The sequence below is a fragment of the Polyodon spathula genome, chromosome 5 (genome assembly GCF_017654505.1).
Source record: "Polyodon spathula isolate WHYD16114869_AA chromosome 5, ASM1765450v1, whole genome shotgun sequence".
NCBI lineage: Eukaryota > Metazoa > Chordata > Actinopteri > Acipenseriformes > Polyodontidae > Polyodon > Polyodon spathula.
Window position 1 is genome coordinate 69,912,858 of NC_054538.1, and position 20,603 is coordinate 69,933,460.

Genomic DNA, 20,603 nt, shown 5'->3' on the forward strand with positions numbered 1-20,603 from the left:
CTATATGTAGAGATAGAATATATGAGAATATATGTTAAAAAAATGCTTTTCCAAAAAAAATCATGTTTGGTTTATATATATATATATATATATATATATATATATATATATATATATATATATATATATATATATATATAAACACAGCACCGTTGAACCTCAATATGAAATGAACATGGGGGACGTCTAAGCTTTCCAACAATACCGCCCCTTTTAGTCAAGCTGCTACAATTATGTAGCAATAAACTCAACACTAAACCTAAGCTGCGAACTCTGTCACATGATGAGAGGCTTAATTTCAGGTGACCATAGTTGTGGTAGGAGTACCGCATACACACACTGAATACGTCTTTGGAAAACCCCGAGACTGTACTTTTAAACAAGCCATGAACCAGGTAGGTGGCTTTTACAGTGCGTGAGTAATAAGTGCCTATCCTTTGTTGCGCTGGCGGCCCAAAATGAATGGGGCTGAATTTTAAGAGTTAATACGAAAGGCACCGCTTGCAAAACAACATCTAGATAGACTTAATATCGTCTTTTTTTTTTTTTTTAAACTGTTAACTTACTGCAGTGTACTGAGTTCCTATAATGCTTAAAGATAGCGGCTGAGAATGCTGCAATTAAAATATCCAGCACCACTTTTATTAATGTGTTTATTTTATCCAGAACTACTCAGAATGCGGCTCATTGTGCTTTCGTCACTGACACCCGCTGCGGGATTTTCACACACTGAAAGTTTGACTGAGTAATAAGTGCCTATCCTTTGTTGCGCTGCGGTCCAAAACGAAAAATGACGAATTGGGGCTGATTTTAAGAGTTAATACGAAAGGCACCGCTTGCAAAACAACATCTAGACTTAATAGTCGTCTTTTTTTTTTTTTTAAACTGTGACTTTTGCAGTGTACTGAGTCCTATAATGCTTAAAAATAGCGGCTCCAATGCTGCATTTTAACAATAATCCAGCACCCCAGAAACTAATGTGTTATTTTAACCAGAACTTACTCGAATGCGGCTCATGTGCTTTCGTCACTGACACCCTCTTCAGAGCCTTGTTGTGCCACCTATACTTAATGTGTTTATTTTATCCAGAACTACTCAGAATGCGGCTCATTGTGCTTTCGTCACTGACACCCTCTTCAGAGACTGTTGTAGCTAAACTGGGTGAAAAATACAGTAGCTTGGTCTCTTAAAATATCTCTGCGGGATATTCCCACACTGAAAGTTGCATTTGGAAAATGCGCGATTCCCGCGATCCCGTGCTGTAATTGAAGCCCTGTAGGCGTGGTGTAGGTCCTGCATGGTGTTCTTTTTTTTCTGTCTTTGATCAAGCGGGTCGACATACCGAAATCATGCAAATGAGAATGACAAACAGTGACTCAATGAGTTTCTAATATTAGGGTACTGTATGGCACTATGTAGGATTTGATACCTTAGAACACTCCTTAACCTCAAAACCATAGGCTGTTGAATTGTTTATTTATTTAGGTTGCTTTTTTAGTTTATGAGCTGTTGACAGGTAGCTTACTAACATGTTAAAACATGTTGTACATTTTTTTGTTGATAGTAAGTTAAAATACCAGCAAAAACTGTTCCGCAAAAAGGATTCTATCATGTCTTTGGTGTTAAATTTCTCTGGAGACGCTTTTAAAGGTGTAGTAATATTTAGGACGTGAGATTAGGTTTGTTTATATATATATATATATATATATAGATAGATAGATAGATAGATAGATAGATATAATAGATATAGATAGATAGATAGATAGATATAGTTTTACGTTACTTAATTTTAACAATTATTACAGCTTGTCAACTAATGCCTTTATCAGTGTATGTGTTGCTGTGAACCAGTAAAAATTGTTGCAGTGACATTACAGCTGTTTCTAGCATTGTGTAACTCTTCAAGCCGACACATCATTCTAAAGGCGTGGTTTACAATTCCAGCATTTCCAGGGAAGGGTGTGAAGTCATAACCTTTCTTGATGCGTGGGAGGCATTAATCCACTTTACACATGTGAGCAATTTAGTGTTACTCACTCACACACTGGAACGGACTGTATTTTTAGCAAAGTAAACTAGAAGCGTCTGTGTGAACCGACAAGATATTGAGGTGAGATATTTTATGCCAGAATTGTCTGGATAAAAAGGTATAAGGAGTCCTCAACCTGTCTTGCAGGGGGTTAGCTGATGTATTGTTTGTTATTTGCTGGGGTGAAAAATAGTGAAGATTTGTTTTCTCTAGAACCTGATAGTTTTGTTGATGCTGCCTATACAATTACATTGTTTACACACAAAAAATGACATTGAAATATATGTCTTTATTTTGACGAAATGATTGATATAGAACAAAGCAAAGCTTTTATGATTATTTTTGGAACGCAGAGTACATGATGTCTCCTGATTTAATATTTTATATTATTATTGTTATAAGATCAACTTTGATAATGTTACACTCAATGGTCTGTTAAGATATATATAAGAAAATAAAATGTACATTTGATGACATATTGCTATTCCACTCCATTGATTCTTATTTTAATTTCTAATTATTCTTCAGTTAAACAGTTTATTGAATTGGACCTTAAGTCATAGAGTGAAATAGCATTTTGAAAATATACATATTCATGAGGCAAATTATTGCTAAATTACGGACGAGTCAGTGGATGTGAAAACCAGTGAACCAAGTTTAGTAATGTTGTTGCCCAAAAACATATGAAAATGAACATTTGTGTGCACAATTATATTAATAATAATCTTTGTCATCTTTTGAAAATGTAACCCAGCTCGTAATGCTAAACAACATACTGAAAATGGAAGTTGTTTAAAGATCAATCTCACATTAAAAAATTGATGCAAAGTAGGGAAAAATACCTTAAAACTATTAAAATTGTATAAGTGAGCCTACATAGGATTTGAAACCGCTTCTATAGTGAATATGAAATTTGTGTCCTATGTATCCAAAAAATGGATAGCAGCAGTTGACAAGTTTAGAAGAGTGTTAAGATTCCCTGTGTTGTTCTGATCATAGAGCCCAAGGTGTTTCATTGAACCTGAAGTGTATCTGCGAGCAGTGGTGACCTTCATCTAGCATTCGTTCTGAATCCTCCATGAAGAAGTCTCACTTCCCTGCACAGCATGGGAACAAGCCTCTTTACAAGCAAGTGCTCACGTTCGAAGCACAAGTGTAGAATAACATCTTCAAATAAACATGTAATAAGTGCCTTGATCTAATGAACCCTGTACACAATGTAAATTCTTTGAGGCTTGGCTTTGAAGACCCTGGCTCTATTATGTTATTCCATCTCAGGACTATGTTGGGGGTCAACACGACATGTACACAATGCACACTGAGTACTTTAGAAATATGCAATAAAAATGTCATGTTCTGGAAAGGAAGCGATTGAGTTCAGCAAGTTCTCAAGTGCAGCACATATTATTTGAAGCCATTATACATTATTAATGCAGTGTTCTATATCTAACCCACATGCTGTCCCAGAAGTTCCAAGTTTTAACCATAGTCACACACCTGCTAATTTGACTTTTTTCCTTCATCTCGCTGGAAATTGTAGTAGAAAAGAGCAGCTATGCATACTAATATCTTACTTGCCTCCAAGTCTTTCCTTTAGTTCCTGGTGAGCTTAGCTGGGCTGGAACAAATCTACCCTAATTATTTTTCAGTGTTTGTCTGCTGGAATGGTCTTAAATACCAGCAGTCGGGGCAAAATGTTACACCATCCTCAGCAAGGTTGTGCTCAAGTGTTGACAACAGCAGATCTTTCATTTTCTTTGTAAAGAAAAGTTAATTAGGTATAATTTATTTGAGGTTTGGTACCTAGATACCTAGAAATCTGTTACATTCAGAATAGTATTACTTCTGCCTAAGCGTTAAGACTGTCCTTAAGGTTCACATACTTTTTTTTTTGCTATAGTAAAATAGCGTATTCCTTCAGATTTACAACACACTTTTTAAACCATTTTTTTCCTTCTCAGAAATAGCTGGCGTCTTAAATTTATAGTACAGTATAGTGATGTGTGTATAAAAATCAGAAAAAAAGACGTGTCTGCCTGAGTACACAAACAGCAACGTGACTGACTGCCGAGAAAAGACGCTGCTGCCCAATCTCGAATCATTTATGACATACAGGCAGCCATTTTCAAAGAAGTGTCATTAACTTCCTGAGCAAATGCTGATCCCCGTATTTTTCGACATGCCAAGCAATACCACAGATCACAAATTGTGAGAAAAACAGGTGTGAGTAATCACGACTAGAAATGAGAAGCAGCCCATAACTGTAATGCTCTGTGTGATAGCAGATGGCCACAAACTGCCTCCATATGCGTAATTGAGGTTGTATCTTTGTAAATGCATATTTATTTGATGTTTTATTTTTTCCTCAAATTGAGGATGGAAAATTTGGTCTGCGTCTTAAATTTGTGGGTGTCTTAAATTCGAAGGAATATGGTGATTTATACTTCCTTCTTTATGTATGGAGATTTCATGTGTGGTTTGTTATCATTTGATCTAACATGCCTGCACTTAATGTGAAATTAATGAAAATAGCTTTAAATGTAACTTCATTTCCAAGCCACAGTGGCAAATGTTTTTTAAATATAATTTCTTTCTGCATTTATGTCATGTTTTACACTTGATGAGCAAATTATTTATACACAGTAAATACATTTTTTGTTCCTGTGTGCATTATATGTGATTACAGCCTTTGTTCATCTGGTTTGTTAAAAAAATGTACTCAATATTTAGGCTTTTTGTTAAAGATGGTTTTATTCACTTGGTATGGTTGTTTAATGTATTGTAACAGATGTAACCCAATTTAGTACAATTTTAATTACTAGAAGTGCATAATAGTAAATTCAGCTCTTCTGATTAATTTGGGGTGAAGTGGAAACAACGGTCTTTGTTCATCTGGTAGATTTACTAGTGGATATCTTGATAATATTCAGTGTGAGCAACTTTGGAACACATCATTTTCACACAGGAAATAAGATCCGTTAAAGCCATAATAGCACACACATCAAGAAAATACACAGTGGCAAACTATTAAGTTATGTTTGCTGCCATGTGTGAACATTACTAAAAAAAATTATTTTTTTGCAAAGCAGCTCCTGAACTCTGTTGGAATCGCTTTAAAACAGAAGAAAAAAAAAATCAAAAAGTAGAAACACAGTATTCAAAAAGAAAATGTCATAAGAACAATTCAGAATGACTGCAAAAATAATAACGGGCAAGAGGACTGAAAAAAACAAAACCATGACGACGTACCACTTACACTATCTTAATAAAACTATTATGCTTCACTCCTAAGGAAATACAGTACTGTAATGGAAATAATTATGCCAGTGAATAAATAATGCAATTTAAAACAAAGATTAAGACAAAGATCACAGGAGGTGTTTTATTGGCGCAGTCAACAATAATTCCACAATATTTTTTTGGAAAGGAAGAGAAAGGGCGAGAGACATCTAATTATCTTTTTGGCCTGAGGGGTATTTAGTTTAGAGAACAAAAATATAAAAAAGTCTGTTAATTTGATCTTTGTCACCCCTTTTTTCAGGTTTACATGATCTTACTTTAATGTGACACATAGTTAAACACTTGAATTAAGTGTGTTGATTATTAATAGCACCCTCTAAGTGCTAACTGGGTGGATCCAGGTCATATTGATAGCTCTCAGGGTTGAATCTATTTGCAAGCATTTAGCCTTGTTATCCTTTTTCTTTGTGTTTTTTCTTCTCCTACAACAATGTAAAAAATAAGACAAATTTATAACAAAATAGTTGTGTCATGTAAAGTTGTGTATCAGTAACATAATAATAATCTTTATATAGTGCCTTCCATAGTGGAACCACCATCACAAAGCACTTTACAAGACAGGAGACTAGGGTGTGTGAACGATGCATCAGCTGCAGAGTCACTTACAATGTCTCACCTGAAAACACAGAGCTCAAGAAGGTTAAGTTAAGCTCAGGGTCACGCAGTGAGGCAGTGGCTGAGCTGGGATTTGGCATGGGCTGGCATTTCTTTAACCACTGGACCACACAGCCTCCTACACACAGCACATTGTTTTTCATTTCATGTGTATTTATTTCTTTGTTAAAAAAAAATGCAATTCTGGGCTCCCGAGTGGCGCATCAAGTAAAAGTGCTCCTCTCAGACAGGCCCTATATCCTGGAGATCACAAGTTCGAATTGCCGACTATGACCGGGAGTTCTTAGGGGGTGGTGCTCAATTGGCCTAGCGCCACCAGGGGAGGAGGGACGGCTAGGTTGGCCAGGGTGTCCTCAGCTCACCGAGTGCCAGCGACCACTGTGGTCGGGCCGTGCACCTGCAGGCTTGCCTGTAAGCTGCCCTGGGCTGCGTTGTCCTCTGACGCTGCACCTCTGAGGTGGCTGCATGGTGAGTCTGCAGTGTGTAAAGAAGCAGTCGGCTGATGGCACATGCTTCGGAGGACAGCGTGTGTTCAGCTTCGCCGCTCCCAAGTCAGCACAGGGGTGGTAGCGGTGAGCTGAGCCTAAAAATAATTGGACACAACTAAACTGCAGAGAAAATAATAAAAGCCAATTATTTGAACCAATTATTCACAGTACCTTTTCTAAGGTGTACCACAGCAATGTTACATTTCTCCGTGCTTTCCCCATGGTTCTAGTATGCATTTACCATCGGTTGACCACCATGGCTATCTTTTTTTTTTATTAAGCTTTACCATACCTCTGGCCTTTGCCATGCACCTGATTTTACTGGGTTTTATTACACTTTGCTATGCTTTTACAATGGGAAACTCTTATATGGGTAACCACAGAAAATCAGGTTTATTAATGGTAAAGCGGTATTAAGATCCACCACAGTTTCAATCAGGGGTTCTCAACCTTTTTTGAATCATGCTTCACTTTAGCAATATGTTTTCTGCTTCATTACATGGTTTTCCAGACTAAATAAATAAAGAGTCTCAAAAATTAATAATTGAGAGTTTGTAAAATTCACATTTAGAAATATGTGTAAAATTTATTATTATTATTATTATTATTATTATTATTATTATTATTATTATTATTATTATTATTATTGGCTTAGATCATTAACATAAATGAAGATGTGTAGACACATGTCTGTCACCAAAGATAACTGTCTGGCTACAAAGTATTTATGAATGCCAGTCTTTTTACAGAAATGGCATATTGTACAAACTTGAAATAAATGACAAAAAAGAAAATGTAATTCAACTTTACATGCATATTACATTACCTCAGTAATAATGTCTGTTGCTTTATCAGACCACTGGAGTATTGAAAGCACTGTATGTCACATGTAGCATTATTTCACAGTAGAAACCAGTGTTAAACCCTCCGGGCAAATCCATACCTGCTAAGACACAGTCAACTGGAATGAGAGGCGGCCGTTTTACTGGAGAAAGGGAGGAAGAAAAAAAAAACATATGTGCTCGTAAGGAGATTCATTATTGATCCGAGCAGCTGAGCAAAGGTTGCCCAGCCCCACAGCTTCACTGCATTGATCTTCAGGGTTTGAATGAAAAAAATAAAAATAAAAAAATGAAACACCTGCCATAAGTTAATGGAGTGAAGGGCCAGGACGGCATTAATCTGAAGTGACACAGCTGCTAGGTTTTTAAAGTGTGGAATAGTGTATGGCTATTCCTCAATGATAATCACATCCAGGGGTCTATTAGTTTATATAAACAACTGTCATTTAAATCATTAAAATAAGACATTGACAAAAACAGTGCATGTGAGTTTCTTTAGTGTATTGTGTCTTTAATAGTAAATAAAATTAGTGGTTTGATCTTTTGTAAAATGTCTGTATATATCATAAATGTATTAGCAGTATTGTACAAGTTCACGTCTTTGCTGGACTTAAGTGGAAGAACATATCAGAGATGATCAAATAAAGCATTCATTGAAAGGTTATTGCAGCACAGACTATCATGTGTAAAGTTGATTTAGAAAATATGAAAACTTAAACCTCTTACTTAAATCAGTTTCAGCTCACAGTTGAAGTTTTGCATCCCCAGAGGATATCAAAATCTGCATACATTACAGTGTATTAAAGCAGTGGATTCCAGGTGCTGTACTGCTGTAGGTAACCAATGCTAAAAAGGTAGTATTGTAAATTTACAATTAATTAGAAAATCAAGTTTGTTGTATTATTTTATTAGGAATATATATATAAAATTTGGGTTAAATTTGGTTTCAAATTTCAAATTAACCAACCAGATAGATTAATTGATTAATGTAATTATAAGTCAAGGCTGCTTTCTTAACCAGTGAGTGAAGTAGTATTTAATATAAAGCCTGATGTTTAACTTGAAGAGGATGATAAAATAGGACCCAGTGTCCTCTGTGTATAAAATAATTTTATTTTAATTCATAAATTACATTTCTTAACCTGAAAAATGCAAGAAATAAAAGCCGAAAATCAGAACCCCAACTCATTGGTAATAACCATGAAGAGAAAAGTCACAAGGCATCGGAAGTATGATGTATTTTTTTCAAACATAAGTGTAAACCAATTTCTTCCACCATGCGTGGTGGTGACGTCGCCACAAAACATCTAAATACTTGGAGTGCCTCAGGATACTGTATAAATTCAGGATACTAAACTTAAGAGCAGAGAGAAAATCGGAAGCATCCTGGTATGCACCTAGTTGGCTACAAATGGGTTTGGAACAGAATGTATTTACCTCTGATGTTTGGTAGAGATTAAGACAAGCATCCTGGGGTATATAATACAGCATGTTACTATAGTAACTTTACAATATGTCTGTGTGTGACAAAAGAGGCTCCGTTTCATCCATTTCATGCTCCTGTGTGAACCCACTCCCTCCCGTTGTGTTATTATATCTGTCGCTGCAGCCCAAAGCATCCTTCACTGTGTGAATCAGACTGCTAGATAGAAGCTATTTGGTTGATGGGATTATGGAATTTTAAGTTTAGTCAAGAGAAAAAAAAAAACACCCAAAAAGGTGACACCATGGAAAGAATTCAAATCTCTTTGAAATTGGAAAATTGTTTGCATATTTCATGTAGATTGCTTTGCAGTCATCTGTCTTGATATGGCCCTTGCAAACATCCCCTTATGAAGTCCTTTATAATACGCACCACTTTCAGCTACTTTTAATGCAATTTGTTTGAGCTGTAGTTCAATTGAGTTTATACTATAGACCTGATTTATGAAGTGTGTGAAGTTAGATGCAGATACATGATATAGTACTTTTCTGTATGAAAGGAACCCCAGTGGTTCCCACAGGAAGTGCTGTTAGGGAGAAAAGTCAGGTGGGCTTGCTCGCCTCACTAGGCTTTAGTGGCCCATACTGTTCAGGCACACGATGAGTCCAGGCAGAGGCTTCCTAGGCCGATCCCTCGCCTACAGGGTTCATTAGCTTCGTAAAATCCAGTGCTTTGGTTCTGTAGTGTTTTCTACCATATAACTGTCCTTTGTAATCTGCTCGGTCGATACAGAGTGTGCACTACCCATGTATTGACCAGCGTAGGTCTATTATGTTTGCCATTCCTGAAAGAGAACGTCTACCTATTTATTTTTTTGCTAACTAACCTACAGCTGACTTCTCCAGACCTTATATACTACAGTCAATCACATGACCCGACACATGTTTGTCACACTGTCTCAATTTGTGTGTCACCTGTATTTCCAGCTAGTTTCTAATAATTGACACAGTCTGCATATATGTATTAGAAATTAACCACAATTATTTTCTTTATAGGGGTGGATCATACCAACACAGACCTGGAGACGAATTTTGTGAGTACTTATTTATTGATTTTGGCAAATGTATTTATTACTGAGCACTTTTACATAGAAAACTGTGTTAGTAATAAGTTATTTACTCCAAATAATCAAGCGCAGTTTTCTGAAAGACCTATAATGATCCAAAAATGCATAATAAACAACCTAAGTTCCATACAAGCCCCAAAGGATTTTTTTTATGCCTGTTTTGGTATGTTTATTGCGTGTGTTGCTTTTCATTCTGAAATACATCTGCTAGTGACAATTTGGAGTAAAAAGCTTTGAGAATCAAGCCAAGGTTGATGCAGTTCAACAAGAAACAGAATCCTTCAAACTGGAAGGTATATCAGTGGATTAACTATTCTAATGGGTGGCATTGAAATAGATCTACAGAGCTAAAGACACTACTTCAGTGGAAGGTCTAAGATGGATTTCATTGGGATCAACAGCTGGGCACAGCACACAACAGTTTTCGCCATACATTACTGAGCTGGGTTACTAAACTGGAACATGATCATTGACCTCTACTCTTGTGAACAGCATCTGGATACATGCAGCCTCTTGTGTTTCTTACTGTCCTCTTCTTTCCATCCCATTCAGAGCCTTCACTTGACCATAAAGCCTTCTGAATGGATCAAGCATCTTTCTTATAATTTTTTCCCCTTATACAAGCATAGAAATGCGTAAAATAACATAGCATTGTAAGAGAAGTATGGTAAAGCATATTAAAAAAAAAAAAACATGGAAAACCAAGTACATTATAATCATGGAAAAAGCATGTGGAAACTGAAAAATTACCATGCAAATTTACTGTGGTAAACATTTATAGGGGTTGAGAATCAAACTTTATTATTTGTTATTGTATACTACAGTCAGCACTTGGATATGCGACACTCATACACATCGTGTTTTACCGTCCTTGTATTAAGAAACAAATCAATCCCTTTATATATATATATATATATATATATATATATATATATATATATATATATATATAAAAAACATACCACCAACAGTTCAAAACAAGCACTCCAGGCCCGCAGATCCATCGTCATTCCCTCGAGGCTAAGCATCTAAATACTAACCTATATGCTTCTGCAGCACTAGCTCCTGCCCGATCCCCGCTAACATTTAAAAAAAAAAAAAATTGTATTTATAGAGAAATGGAAGCGTATTTATCAGTTTAACACTTACTATGTTATGTGTTTTTTTGTGATTACAAAACGGTACTTCTTTATCTTTCTGTTCTCAGTGGCGGCTCGTGGCTACTATTTGAAACCAAATATAAACAAATGTCCATTTGAAAAAAAAAAAAAAAAAAAAACATTTAAGAAAGAAACCGCAGAGCCAGTCCTCTTTGTCTTCATCAGTGCCACTTCACAAAAAACAAGCCAACGCAGAATGTTTGATTTAACTGCTGGACTTTGTGTATGTAAGAAAGCTTTAGTGAGTCAACCACATCATACAATAAAGAAAATATGCTAATATGTTTTTTTTTTCATTGTTTAAAAATTGCTAATTGCAGTGCTGTCTGATCTGTTGAAAATTCTTCGTGCCTCCAGGGATGAGGTGGCTATGTACTGGCTATTCTACATCTGTACCAATAAAACCAGTGGTCGCAGTAAAATGCTTAGTGGAACCAAGTTTATCAATTAGTGCTGTATGGTATGTCTAAATAATACATTTACTGCTTCAGGTTATCTAAAGTCTGAGACATAGTAGTACATTATTTATTAACATTGCTAACCATTATTTTAAAAATCTTATATTAGCTTTATTAACATTATTACTGGCCCTCTCTTCTTGTGCTGAGAATCATTTGGTTCTTCACTTATTTATGTTAGTTCAGGCTTTGTAAACATTTCCATACAAATGCTATAAAATGCTACTTCTGCATCCTGGTAGCTTTGCTGTAGGTCACATGGTCAGATTGCAGTTCAGCCATTGCAATGAGTTTGAACGGGATGTAGTTACTGTGAAGTGCTTTTAGGCGAGTTGTTGGATGGTTCCCGAACAACTGCACTCATGGGCATCCCTGTGTAAAAATAAAGCAATGAAACCTTTTAATGTTTAACATTCCTCATTATTTTATGTTCGGATGACTTCTCTATAAACTGCCTGAGACCTTTCCGAACATAGATGTGGTTTAGATTTTTTGGGTCTGGGTTGCTGACAGATTGACAGTTGTCTTGAACAACCTCCATCATCGTTGTGATCCTGACTACACTGAGAAAGAAAGCGGATTGGTCTAATTCAGAGAATGCTGTGACTCCAGGGAGGGGGGTTTACAATAATGTATGGACAATAAAAAATAATAGAACTAAAGAATCTTGGATACTCACATGTTTATCTTTTTTGTTTCATGTCAGGAATACTATGCCAGCTTTGATCTGCGTGGTTCGCACGGCTTATCCCATGATCCTATGCCACCAAATAATCAAAGGAATGGGTAATTATAAGATTAATTCAATTTAGCTAGAACATGCTAAAACCCATTGGAAAATTAATAGTGAGTCCCCTAATGGGATATGCATTTTATTATATGTCAATAAATCCCTCTTAGCCAATCAAAATGCCTGATTCTCACACAATTCTCTTCTGTGTTCCGTCCCTTGTGCACTCAGAACAATCAACTGATAAAATTGCTATCACAAGCACAAATTCACCAAATTTACCATGGTATGTTAACAACAGAAATAGCGGGTACAGTAGCACACTATGACAATAGTGCTTGGCCCTGTCATTGTATGGCTTTTCAACAAACATCTAAGTGCTGTGCCAGTGGGCTTTCATTTTTTCGTGTGTGTGTGTGTGTGTGTGTGTGTGTGTGTGTGTATGTGTGTGTATATATATATATATATATATATATATATATATATATATATATATATATATATATATATATATATATATATATATATACATACACAGTAGTTTGCAGTAGTATTCACCCCCTGCTTAGTTTTTCGCATTTTGTTGACACCTGTGCGTACTCCATGACACTTTCAAGTTAAACTTTACATGTAGAATCTACACAAACTACTCCATATTGATAATGCATATAGAATATAAATAAATAAGGTTTACAGAGAAAAACTGATTATTCTCAGTTGCATAAGTAGTCAACCCCTTTGCTACTGCAGCCCTAAATCAGCTCAGGTGCAAATGATTTGTTTGAAAGGTCACAGAATTAGTGAAATGGTTTCAGTCTGTGTGTACTCAAAGTAGTTTAACTTATAGATAATTTCCCTCAGGTATATAAAGACTTTCAAGCTGCAGCTGACATAGTGACATAGTGATCCAACAAAGCAACCTGTAAAGGAAATTCATGGTTACATTTATTTTAATATAAGCATTTCTCAGGTATTTAATTCTGTTGTCGGTGTGACATGCTGTGGCAAAGTAGCTGGTGAAGGGGAACAGGTGTAGCGGTGATGCCATGCAGGAGTGACAGGCAGACAACAATATCCAGTGAAAAAGTGCTTTTATTTGTAATCCAGGTCTGGTGACCATAAAATAATAAATCCCCGGCTATACACAACAATGTGTAAAGCGCAGGGATAACAAACAGGGCACAGTCCCGAACAAAAACCATCACACGGTCACCAGTCCTGGGTGAATACAGACGTGCTGGTGGTGAGTGCAAACATGGGTATTTCGTGACGGTAGTGCAGTGGTGATCCGGATCGTGCTGACCCTCGGCGACAGCTCCTGATTTGTGCTTCAGCTGTCTGGTGGTGCAAAACACGGACAATTACTACACAGACAAAACACAACACAAAACACGTAACACGTTTTTTTCTTTTAATAATGAGAGCTCCTCTCTCAGTCCTTCTCTCCCCGCGCATTTACCCAAACGAAAGAAAAGATCAGTGTTACCCTGGCCCCTATATGTAATCCCGCATGACATCTAGGTAAACGGTTCCAGCTGCTTTATTACTTGCAGCTGCCCCTTGTTTACCTTTCAGGTCAATACGGTCTTACAACAGAGTCTCGCTTCTTTCCAGGCTGACTGACTTCCTGGTCCTGGAAACAAACTGTCAGGCCAGCCCTTCCAGATACTTCTCCTCCCATTCTTTAGCGCCCTCACAGGTCAGGAAGGAGGTATATCACCAGAACTCATTGTATTTCTGTCACACATGCTGTGGGGGTTGGGTTGTTAACACCAATTCCACAACATTTTTAACCAGATCTACTACAAAGGTTGTAGATAAGGCACAGGACACAAACTGTGTTAACTCTTTGAAACTTTCCTTCCAAAATGCTATCTGATTGTCTCCTAAGGTGTCCTAAAACTTGCCAAGTGACAATGCAGTTGTACCATTATTGTGTTAAAAAGTTAGTTAATGCTTTAATAATCATTTTAATTACATAACTTGTGGACACAAGTTTAACAGTTATTTTAAGTAAGTTTCCCAATAAATCTGAAGTATTTATTGTGTTTTAAATGAATATTACAAACTAATAACTATTTTTAAATATTATCCTTTGATTGTATTATGTTTTATATGCTTGTAATCGTAATTTTTTATAGAGAATGAAACTGAAATTCGTATGCTTCTTCAATGAATGTAACTAAAGTTATATTGAATAGGAGGTTTAAATGATAAATGTAATCCTTTGATAACAAAATAGGCAGATACATTCCATTGCTAACACACCCTTTTTGTGTGACACGCAACTGTCTATCAAATACTGTGAACCAATGGAAGGACCGACAAAGATTTGTTTACAGTACAAGGGAATGCCTATACATCGTGTTATTTAAACTCCAAACAAGCATTTTCACTCTCTCTGCTCTGGTCTTTCTACTCTGTGGGCTCTCGCTGGATTCGCTCTTTTTTCAAAACATCTCATCGCTCTCAACTCATAAAACACCGAAGTTCTTCAACGAAGACGCAATGATGTAATCTTCAAAGCTGTCCTCTGGAACAATGAAAGCTTTTGCCTACAGACTTCACAGAGATACTGTACTGAGCTGCTGCACAGCTAACTTCTACAGAGAGGACGGCCGTGTTAGGAAGACTTTGTTTTACATCGCACCAACAGAATAAGTATCAAACTTATATTGTGTGTTTACAAGTAACTGAACTGAAGCCATGATATTGATATCGTCACATGCGTACTTAGCCACGTGGAAGCTGGCACATGTATATGTAATGCATGATTGAACCGAACAATGCATGATGAACTATTAAGACTGCTTCACTAATGTAGAAATGACCAGAGAGCACATCAAGGATTTATTATGAACATTTAACAATGTATTATTTTTCCTTGATTGTTTTAATTTGTTTCTTCTTTATACATATGTTTTTAACTATGAAGCCTAACCTTTATTCTTCTTCCTTTGAGAATATGAATAAATGTAATAATAATTTGGATTGTTAGGTTTCTTTCTGTCTTATAACAAATACACATTTATGATTGATTTGAAATACTTAAACATACATAATATTAATTGTTAATCTCTTTTCATCATGAATCTAGGGATCGCTAGTTCTTATTGAGGTATTGTATTTATTATGGTTAATAATACATTATGCGATATAGTCGGTATTTTTTTTTTAATGGTAATTGGCGAGGACATAGTTGTGACATAAACCCTAGATATACACTGTAAATATGCACGACAAACCATGAAGACCAAGGAGTTTTCAAAACAAGGTAGGGATAAAGTGATAGAAAGGCACAGATCAGGAGAAGAGTACAAGAAAATTTCAAAGGCGCTGATTATTCCTCTCAGTACAGTGAAGTCCATCATTAAGAAGTGGAAAATGCATCATACCACCCAGACACTACCCAGATCAGGTCGCCCACTTAAACTGAGCAGCTGGGCAAGCAGGAAACTGGTTCAGGATGTCACTCTGAAGCCAACAATGACCTTGAGAGATCTGCAAAATACTATGTCTGAGATGGGAGTCAGTGTTCACACATCAACAGTAAGTCGGTTCGTACACAAAGCTGGCCTGTATCGACAGACGTCAAGAAAGAAGCCATTACTCAAAAAGCCTCATCTTAAAGCACATATGCGAAATGTTTGCGAAAAAGCATGTAGATGATACTGCAGACATATGGAAAAGGTTTTGTGGTCAGACAAAAAATTAACTTTTCAGTCTAAATTCCAAGCATTACGTCTGGCACAAGCCCAACACTGCATATCACCCAGTCAACACCATCCCAACTGTCAAGCATGGTGGTGGCAGCATCATGTTATGGGGATGTTTCTCTTCATCAGGGACTGGAAAGCTTGTCAGGATAGAGGGGAGAATGGATGGTGCAAAGTACAGGCGAATCCTTGAGTCAGCCAAGACTCTGAAACTGTGGAGGAAATTCACATTTCAGCAGGACAGTGACCCGAAGCACAAAACCAAAGCCACACTGGAGTGGTTGAACAAAAAAAGAATTAATGTTCTTGAGTTTGGCCCAGTCAAAGTCCTGACTTGAATCCAATCGAAAATTTATGGCGAGACTTGAAAAAGTTTTACCATCCTACTGTGCAAAGCTAGTAGAAACCTATCCAAAAAGACTCATAACAGTAATTGCTGCAAAAGGTGCTTCTACCAGGTACTGACTGAAGGGGCTGAATACTTATACAACCAGTAAATTAAACTGTGTACATTTTCTTTGCAAGTTTTGCTGACATTTAGCCTCCACCTCATATAACAGTGTTCAATTTAACCACGACAGCTTTAAATAAAAAAAGTGAATTTGAAAAACTGTGTATACATTATCTGTAATTCAACAAAATATGACATTATCGGATGTGGGTGAATACTTCTGCAAACCACAGTGTGTGCATATATATATATATATATATATATATATATATATATATATATATATATAAGAAATTCACAAAACGGTTTACTCAATTGGGTCATTAGACTGAAAATCGAAAAGTACTCTTTAATTTTACATATCTAGCAATAAACAATTAAAGAATTGACTCTGCTTGATAACTTTTATTAGTTTTTTTCCCCTTTGTGGATTTCCCCCACACTGTTTTTATCTTTAGGTAGAAGTTCTCTAAATCCCCATATTGCACTCAGAATCTCTTCTACAGAACTTCTGCTTGACTGCCATTATAGAATGCAATAACTAGATTCTAGAAGCTCTGAAAGCTTAATAGTAAATATGAATGATCATTACTGAATGGTTAACCCTACACCATTCTCTTCCTTTGCCTCCAGTCTATGTATCTGTTCTACTGTGGGAATTTCACTTCTTATAACAACTAAGCATCTGACTAACTTTTTCATATTTGGTGGTGCTGAATGACTCCAGCCTCCATTTTAAAGAGGTAGACAATAACAATAATAATACATATAAAAATCTAACGTGTAACACAAAAATATTCTTACCTGATCGTATCCAGATACTGCGCTTTATATCCACTTATTTAAATAAATAAATCAAACCATCAAAAATGAATATGTAGTGTTTCTTACATTCACAAGGAGTGCTGTAGCAGAATAGGTTCATGGTTACACTGGTGTGTCAGATGTACAGGATTCTTAGAACTCTGTTGAGGCCACAGGGATGCTTTACACTTTTGTGTTTAAAAAAAGTCACCAAGATATGATGACAAAGAGAAAATTATACAAAGTGAACCTATACCATTGTCATCCCTATGTATTGAAATATACTGTGCAGTAATACTTACAGTATGCTACAGTCATGCTAATAATGTAACATTGGTGGCTGGCTGAAGAAACCAACCTTGATCATCTTTTCTAGTTCTGTGGCCTTTCTGTGTTATGCTAAATCAATGGTGGGCAAAGCATATCAACTATTCTGTTTTTTTATTTATTGCAACTTGCTGACTTTCTAGTCTTTCTCTCTGAGCACCTCAGTCCGGCTTCTGTCTGCACATAATAGGTAGATGTTTAAATGTAGCCGCATTACATTAGGTTCTGTTGACTGGATAAAACTCTTTAGGTGTTGTATAGCATCCACATTTCTAACCAGTAACCAGAGAAGTATAGAAATAGATCTTCATATCCAGAAATACGGTGTGGGTACAGCATATAAATTTGGTGGGCCAAGTGCTTTTTGATTTATTAATGGGTATGATATGTTGTTTTGTATAACACAAGTTCTGTAAATACTGTATAATTTGGGATATGATAAATTCTGCATGATAAGCGAACTCCAAGATAAAAAACAAAAATCCTGCATTTTTTTGCCCCTTTGTGAGTGGTTTTCTTGTGTACTATGCTGGTATTTAGAGTGAAGGAGAAAGTGTGTTCCGCTCCTGTAAGTAATATTGTTTCTCACATAGACATGGAACCAGGTGTGCTGGAGAAATTGCAATGGAAGCAAACAATTCGTTTTGTGGTGTGGGTATTGCCTTCCACTCCAAAATTGGTGGTAAGTAGCAGAATGTGTATGTGAATGTCTTACCTGTTTATGTTCTGCGTATGCACTGCACAGTGTGAACAAACATATTCAGATTTATATTTATAGATTCATACAGTTCATTCTTGAATTAGCTAGTAGAATCTGCAGGATAATTCTAGCATTAACCAATTTTAGGCTGGATATTCTTATAATTAACCAATTGGAATGCTTGCAGTATTAAAGACATGTTAGAGCATCTTGCTTGAGAGAATGCTAGAACACTTGGTGTAAGGGATGAAACTATAAAGCCAGGTTTTGGAAGCTGACTTACTGCAATAGAACCCTTCCTCTTGAACCAAGGTTACTGATCTGTCCAGTGATATAGCAAATACTCAAGGAACATCTGCGGCTCCCAGAGATATGGACACATCAGTACTGAGACATCTCCATTTCCAGGGCCATCTACAGCGCTTCAACACATATACAGATCACATCAAATCAGCCAGCATACAATAAATCTTTTCTTTAGGAGGCTTCTAGAATACCTTTCTCATTACCAAACCAAACTGAAACACTTGTACGACTGCTCCTAGAAAGTCTTCGATTTAAAAATGTCCTTAGAGTAATTTTATGGATAGTTCATATAAATACCTGTTTCCAAAGTGAATGAATGAATAAATTCCTTCTCCAAAGTGATGGCCAGTAAAATTCTTCAACAATTATGTCAATTTGTAAAATCCTAGTCAAACTAAAAAAAATAAAACAGCATCGGACTCTGCTCCATGCGCCATTCAAAGACAATAAGGCAACATCAACACAGCAAGCTAGAACTGTATGAGCCTGCCTTAGTGGTGTGTAGGTACTCATGGTGTTGAGGATGATCCGGGAGTCTTTTTTGCTGCATGAATCCACAACCTGCTATTCACCATGGTAGCGCTGAAGCAGTTTCTGGCAGATTGTGTAATGCCTTTGGTCTTATGTGGAGCTGCTGTGCATCTTGTGCAACTGTTGTGAAAATTCAAAAGCTAATGGTTGACTGATCTCCATATATTGCACTGCACCTGTTGTCCAAAATAACCTCCTATACCTATCCTGTGTTTGTTACTGTCACAGCTGCTGTTAGAATAGGTCATCTGTCAGTTGCATTTTCCAAGATAACCCTTTGTGAAATTAACTATGATACTAAAACTAATCACTTATGCACACCAGAATTAGTTCACAATTGTATAAATTCCCGATGTGACTTTAATGAAACTTTTGGACTTGTAAATGTCTCACATTTCGACATCCAATACAATTTTTATTTAAGGAATCCGTTTGTTGGACGGTCCTGTGACTGATTCAATGGAAGCTACAGCTCTCACTTACAACAATCACTTCATTGATATTTACACCTGCTGCTGGGGACCTAAGGACAATGGAAAGAAGATGGCTGGTCCTGGAAAACTCACTGCCAAAGCACTGCGAATGGGCTCAGAGAAGGTATTTTTTTAATGCATTAATATTGTGTCTTCACAGAATTTCATTATGGTGAACTATTGAAAGCTTAACTTAAAGACAACCAGACAATAACTATCTATCTATCTATCTATCTGTCTATCTATCTATCTATCTGTCTAATCCGTAGTGGAGTGTTCAGTGGGATACTTTACTGTACCATGAAACCAACTGTTTAATAGTCTCCTCCATTTCCACCTGCAGGGTCGGAAGGGAAAAGGCAGCATCTTTGTCTGGGCTTCTGGCAATGGAGGGATGGTGAATGATCACTGTGGAGCAGATGGGTATGTCAGTAGTATCTATACTATTGCTATTGGAGCCATTACCCATTATGGTCTCCCGGCCTTCTTCGGGGAGCCTTGCCCAGCAGTCATGGCTGTCACGCTCACTGGAGCTATCTATGGAGGTGGAGAACCTCTTCCCTTGGTAAGTTCAATCTACTGTTCTCTGTTGTACTTTCTGCTTAGATGTTTTTGTCAAGCTTATTGACTTTTCCAGCAAAAATATGCTTCTAAAATGTTTTGTCAAGGTTGTTTTTTTGAAGTACAGTAAGGTGGGGAAATATATTAGTGTTGCACTGTGCACTGCAGCCCATAGGTAAGGCATTATACACTGAAGCCTGTGCAACACTGATGTGCTTCCCCAACTCACTCAAGGACTCTTTTGAAAAACATTTCTTTTTTTTTTTTTTTTTTTTTTGCTGGAATAGTTAGTAAACGTGGCAAATAATGATGTAAGCAAAAACAATGATAGATAATTTCACAAATAGTAGGATATAATTAACAGAAAATAAATATGAAGTAAATGTAGATATCCTTTTAACTTGTATTGGGCTATACTACTGCTATAAAAACTATGTGTAATATTAACATAACAAAACAACCAAAAAAGCCCTATACATTTTTTTCATCTAAGATTTAAGTTTGCTTTCCCAAACAAATATTAGTAGAAAATAGAAATTAAAGGAGCTCTACTTATTTTCATA

At 36.5% G+C, this 20,603-nt stretch overlaps 1 protein-coding gene across 1 annotated transcript in view; it reads left to right on the forward strand.

Moving 5' to 3' along the window:
• Positions 1–20,603, forward strand: part of LOC121316242 (PC3-like endoprotease variant B) — a 316,516-nt gene that overhangs the window by 180,978 nt on the left and 114,935 nt on the right. The window contains exons 8-12 of the mRNA XM_041251182.1: positions 9,753–9,790; positions 12,148–12,227; positions 18,063–18,151; positions 19,431–19,603; positions 19,823–20,044. Of these exons, the coding sequence (XP_041107116.1) occupies positions 9,753–9,790; positions 12,148–12,227; positions 18,063–18,151; positions 19,431–19,603; positions 19,823–20,044 (602 nt within the window). The remainder of the gene's footprint in view (positions 1–9,752; positions 9,791–12,147; positions 12,228–18,062; positions 18,152–19,430; positions 19,604–19,822; positions 20,045–20,603) is intronic.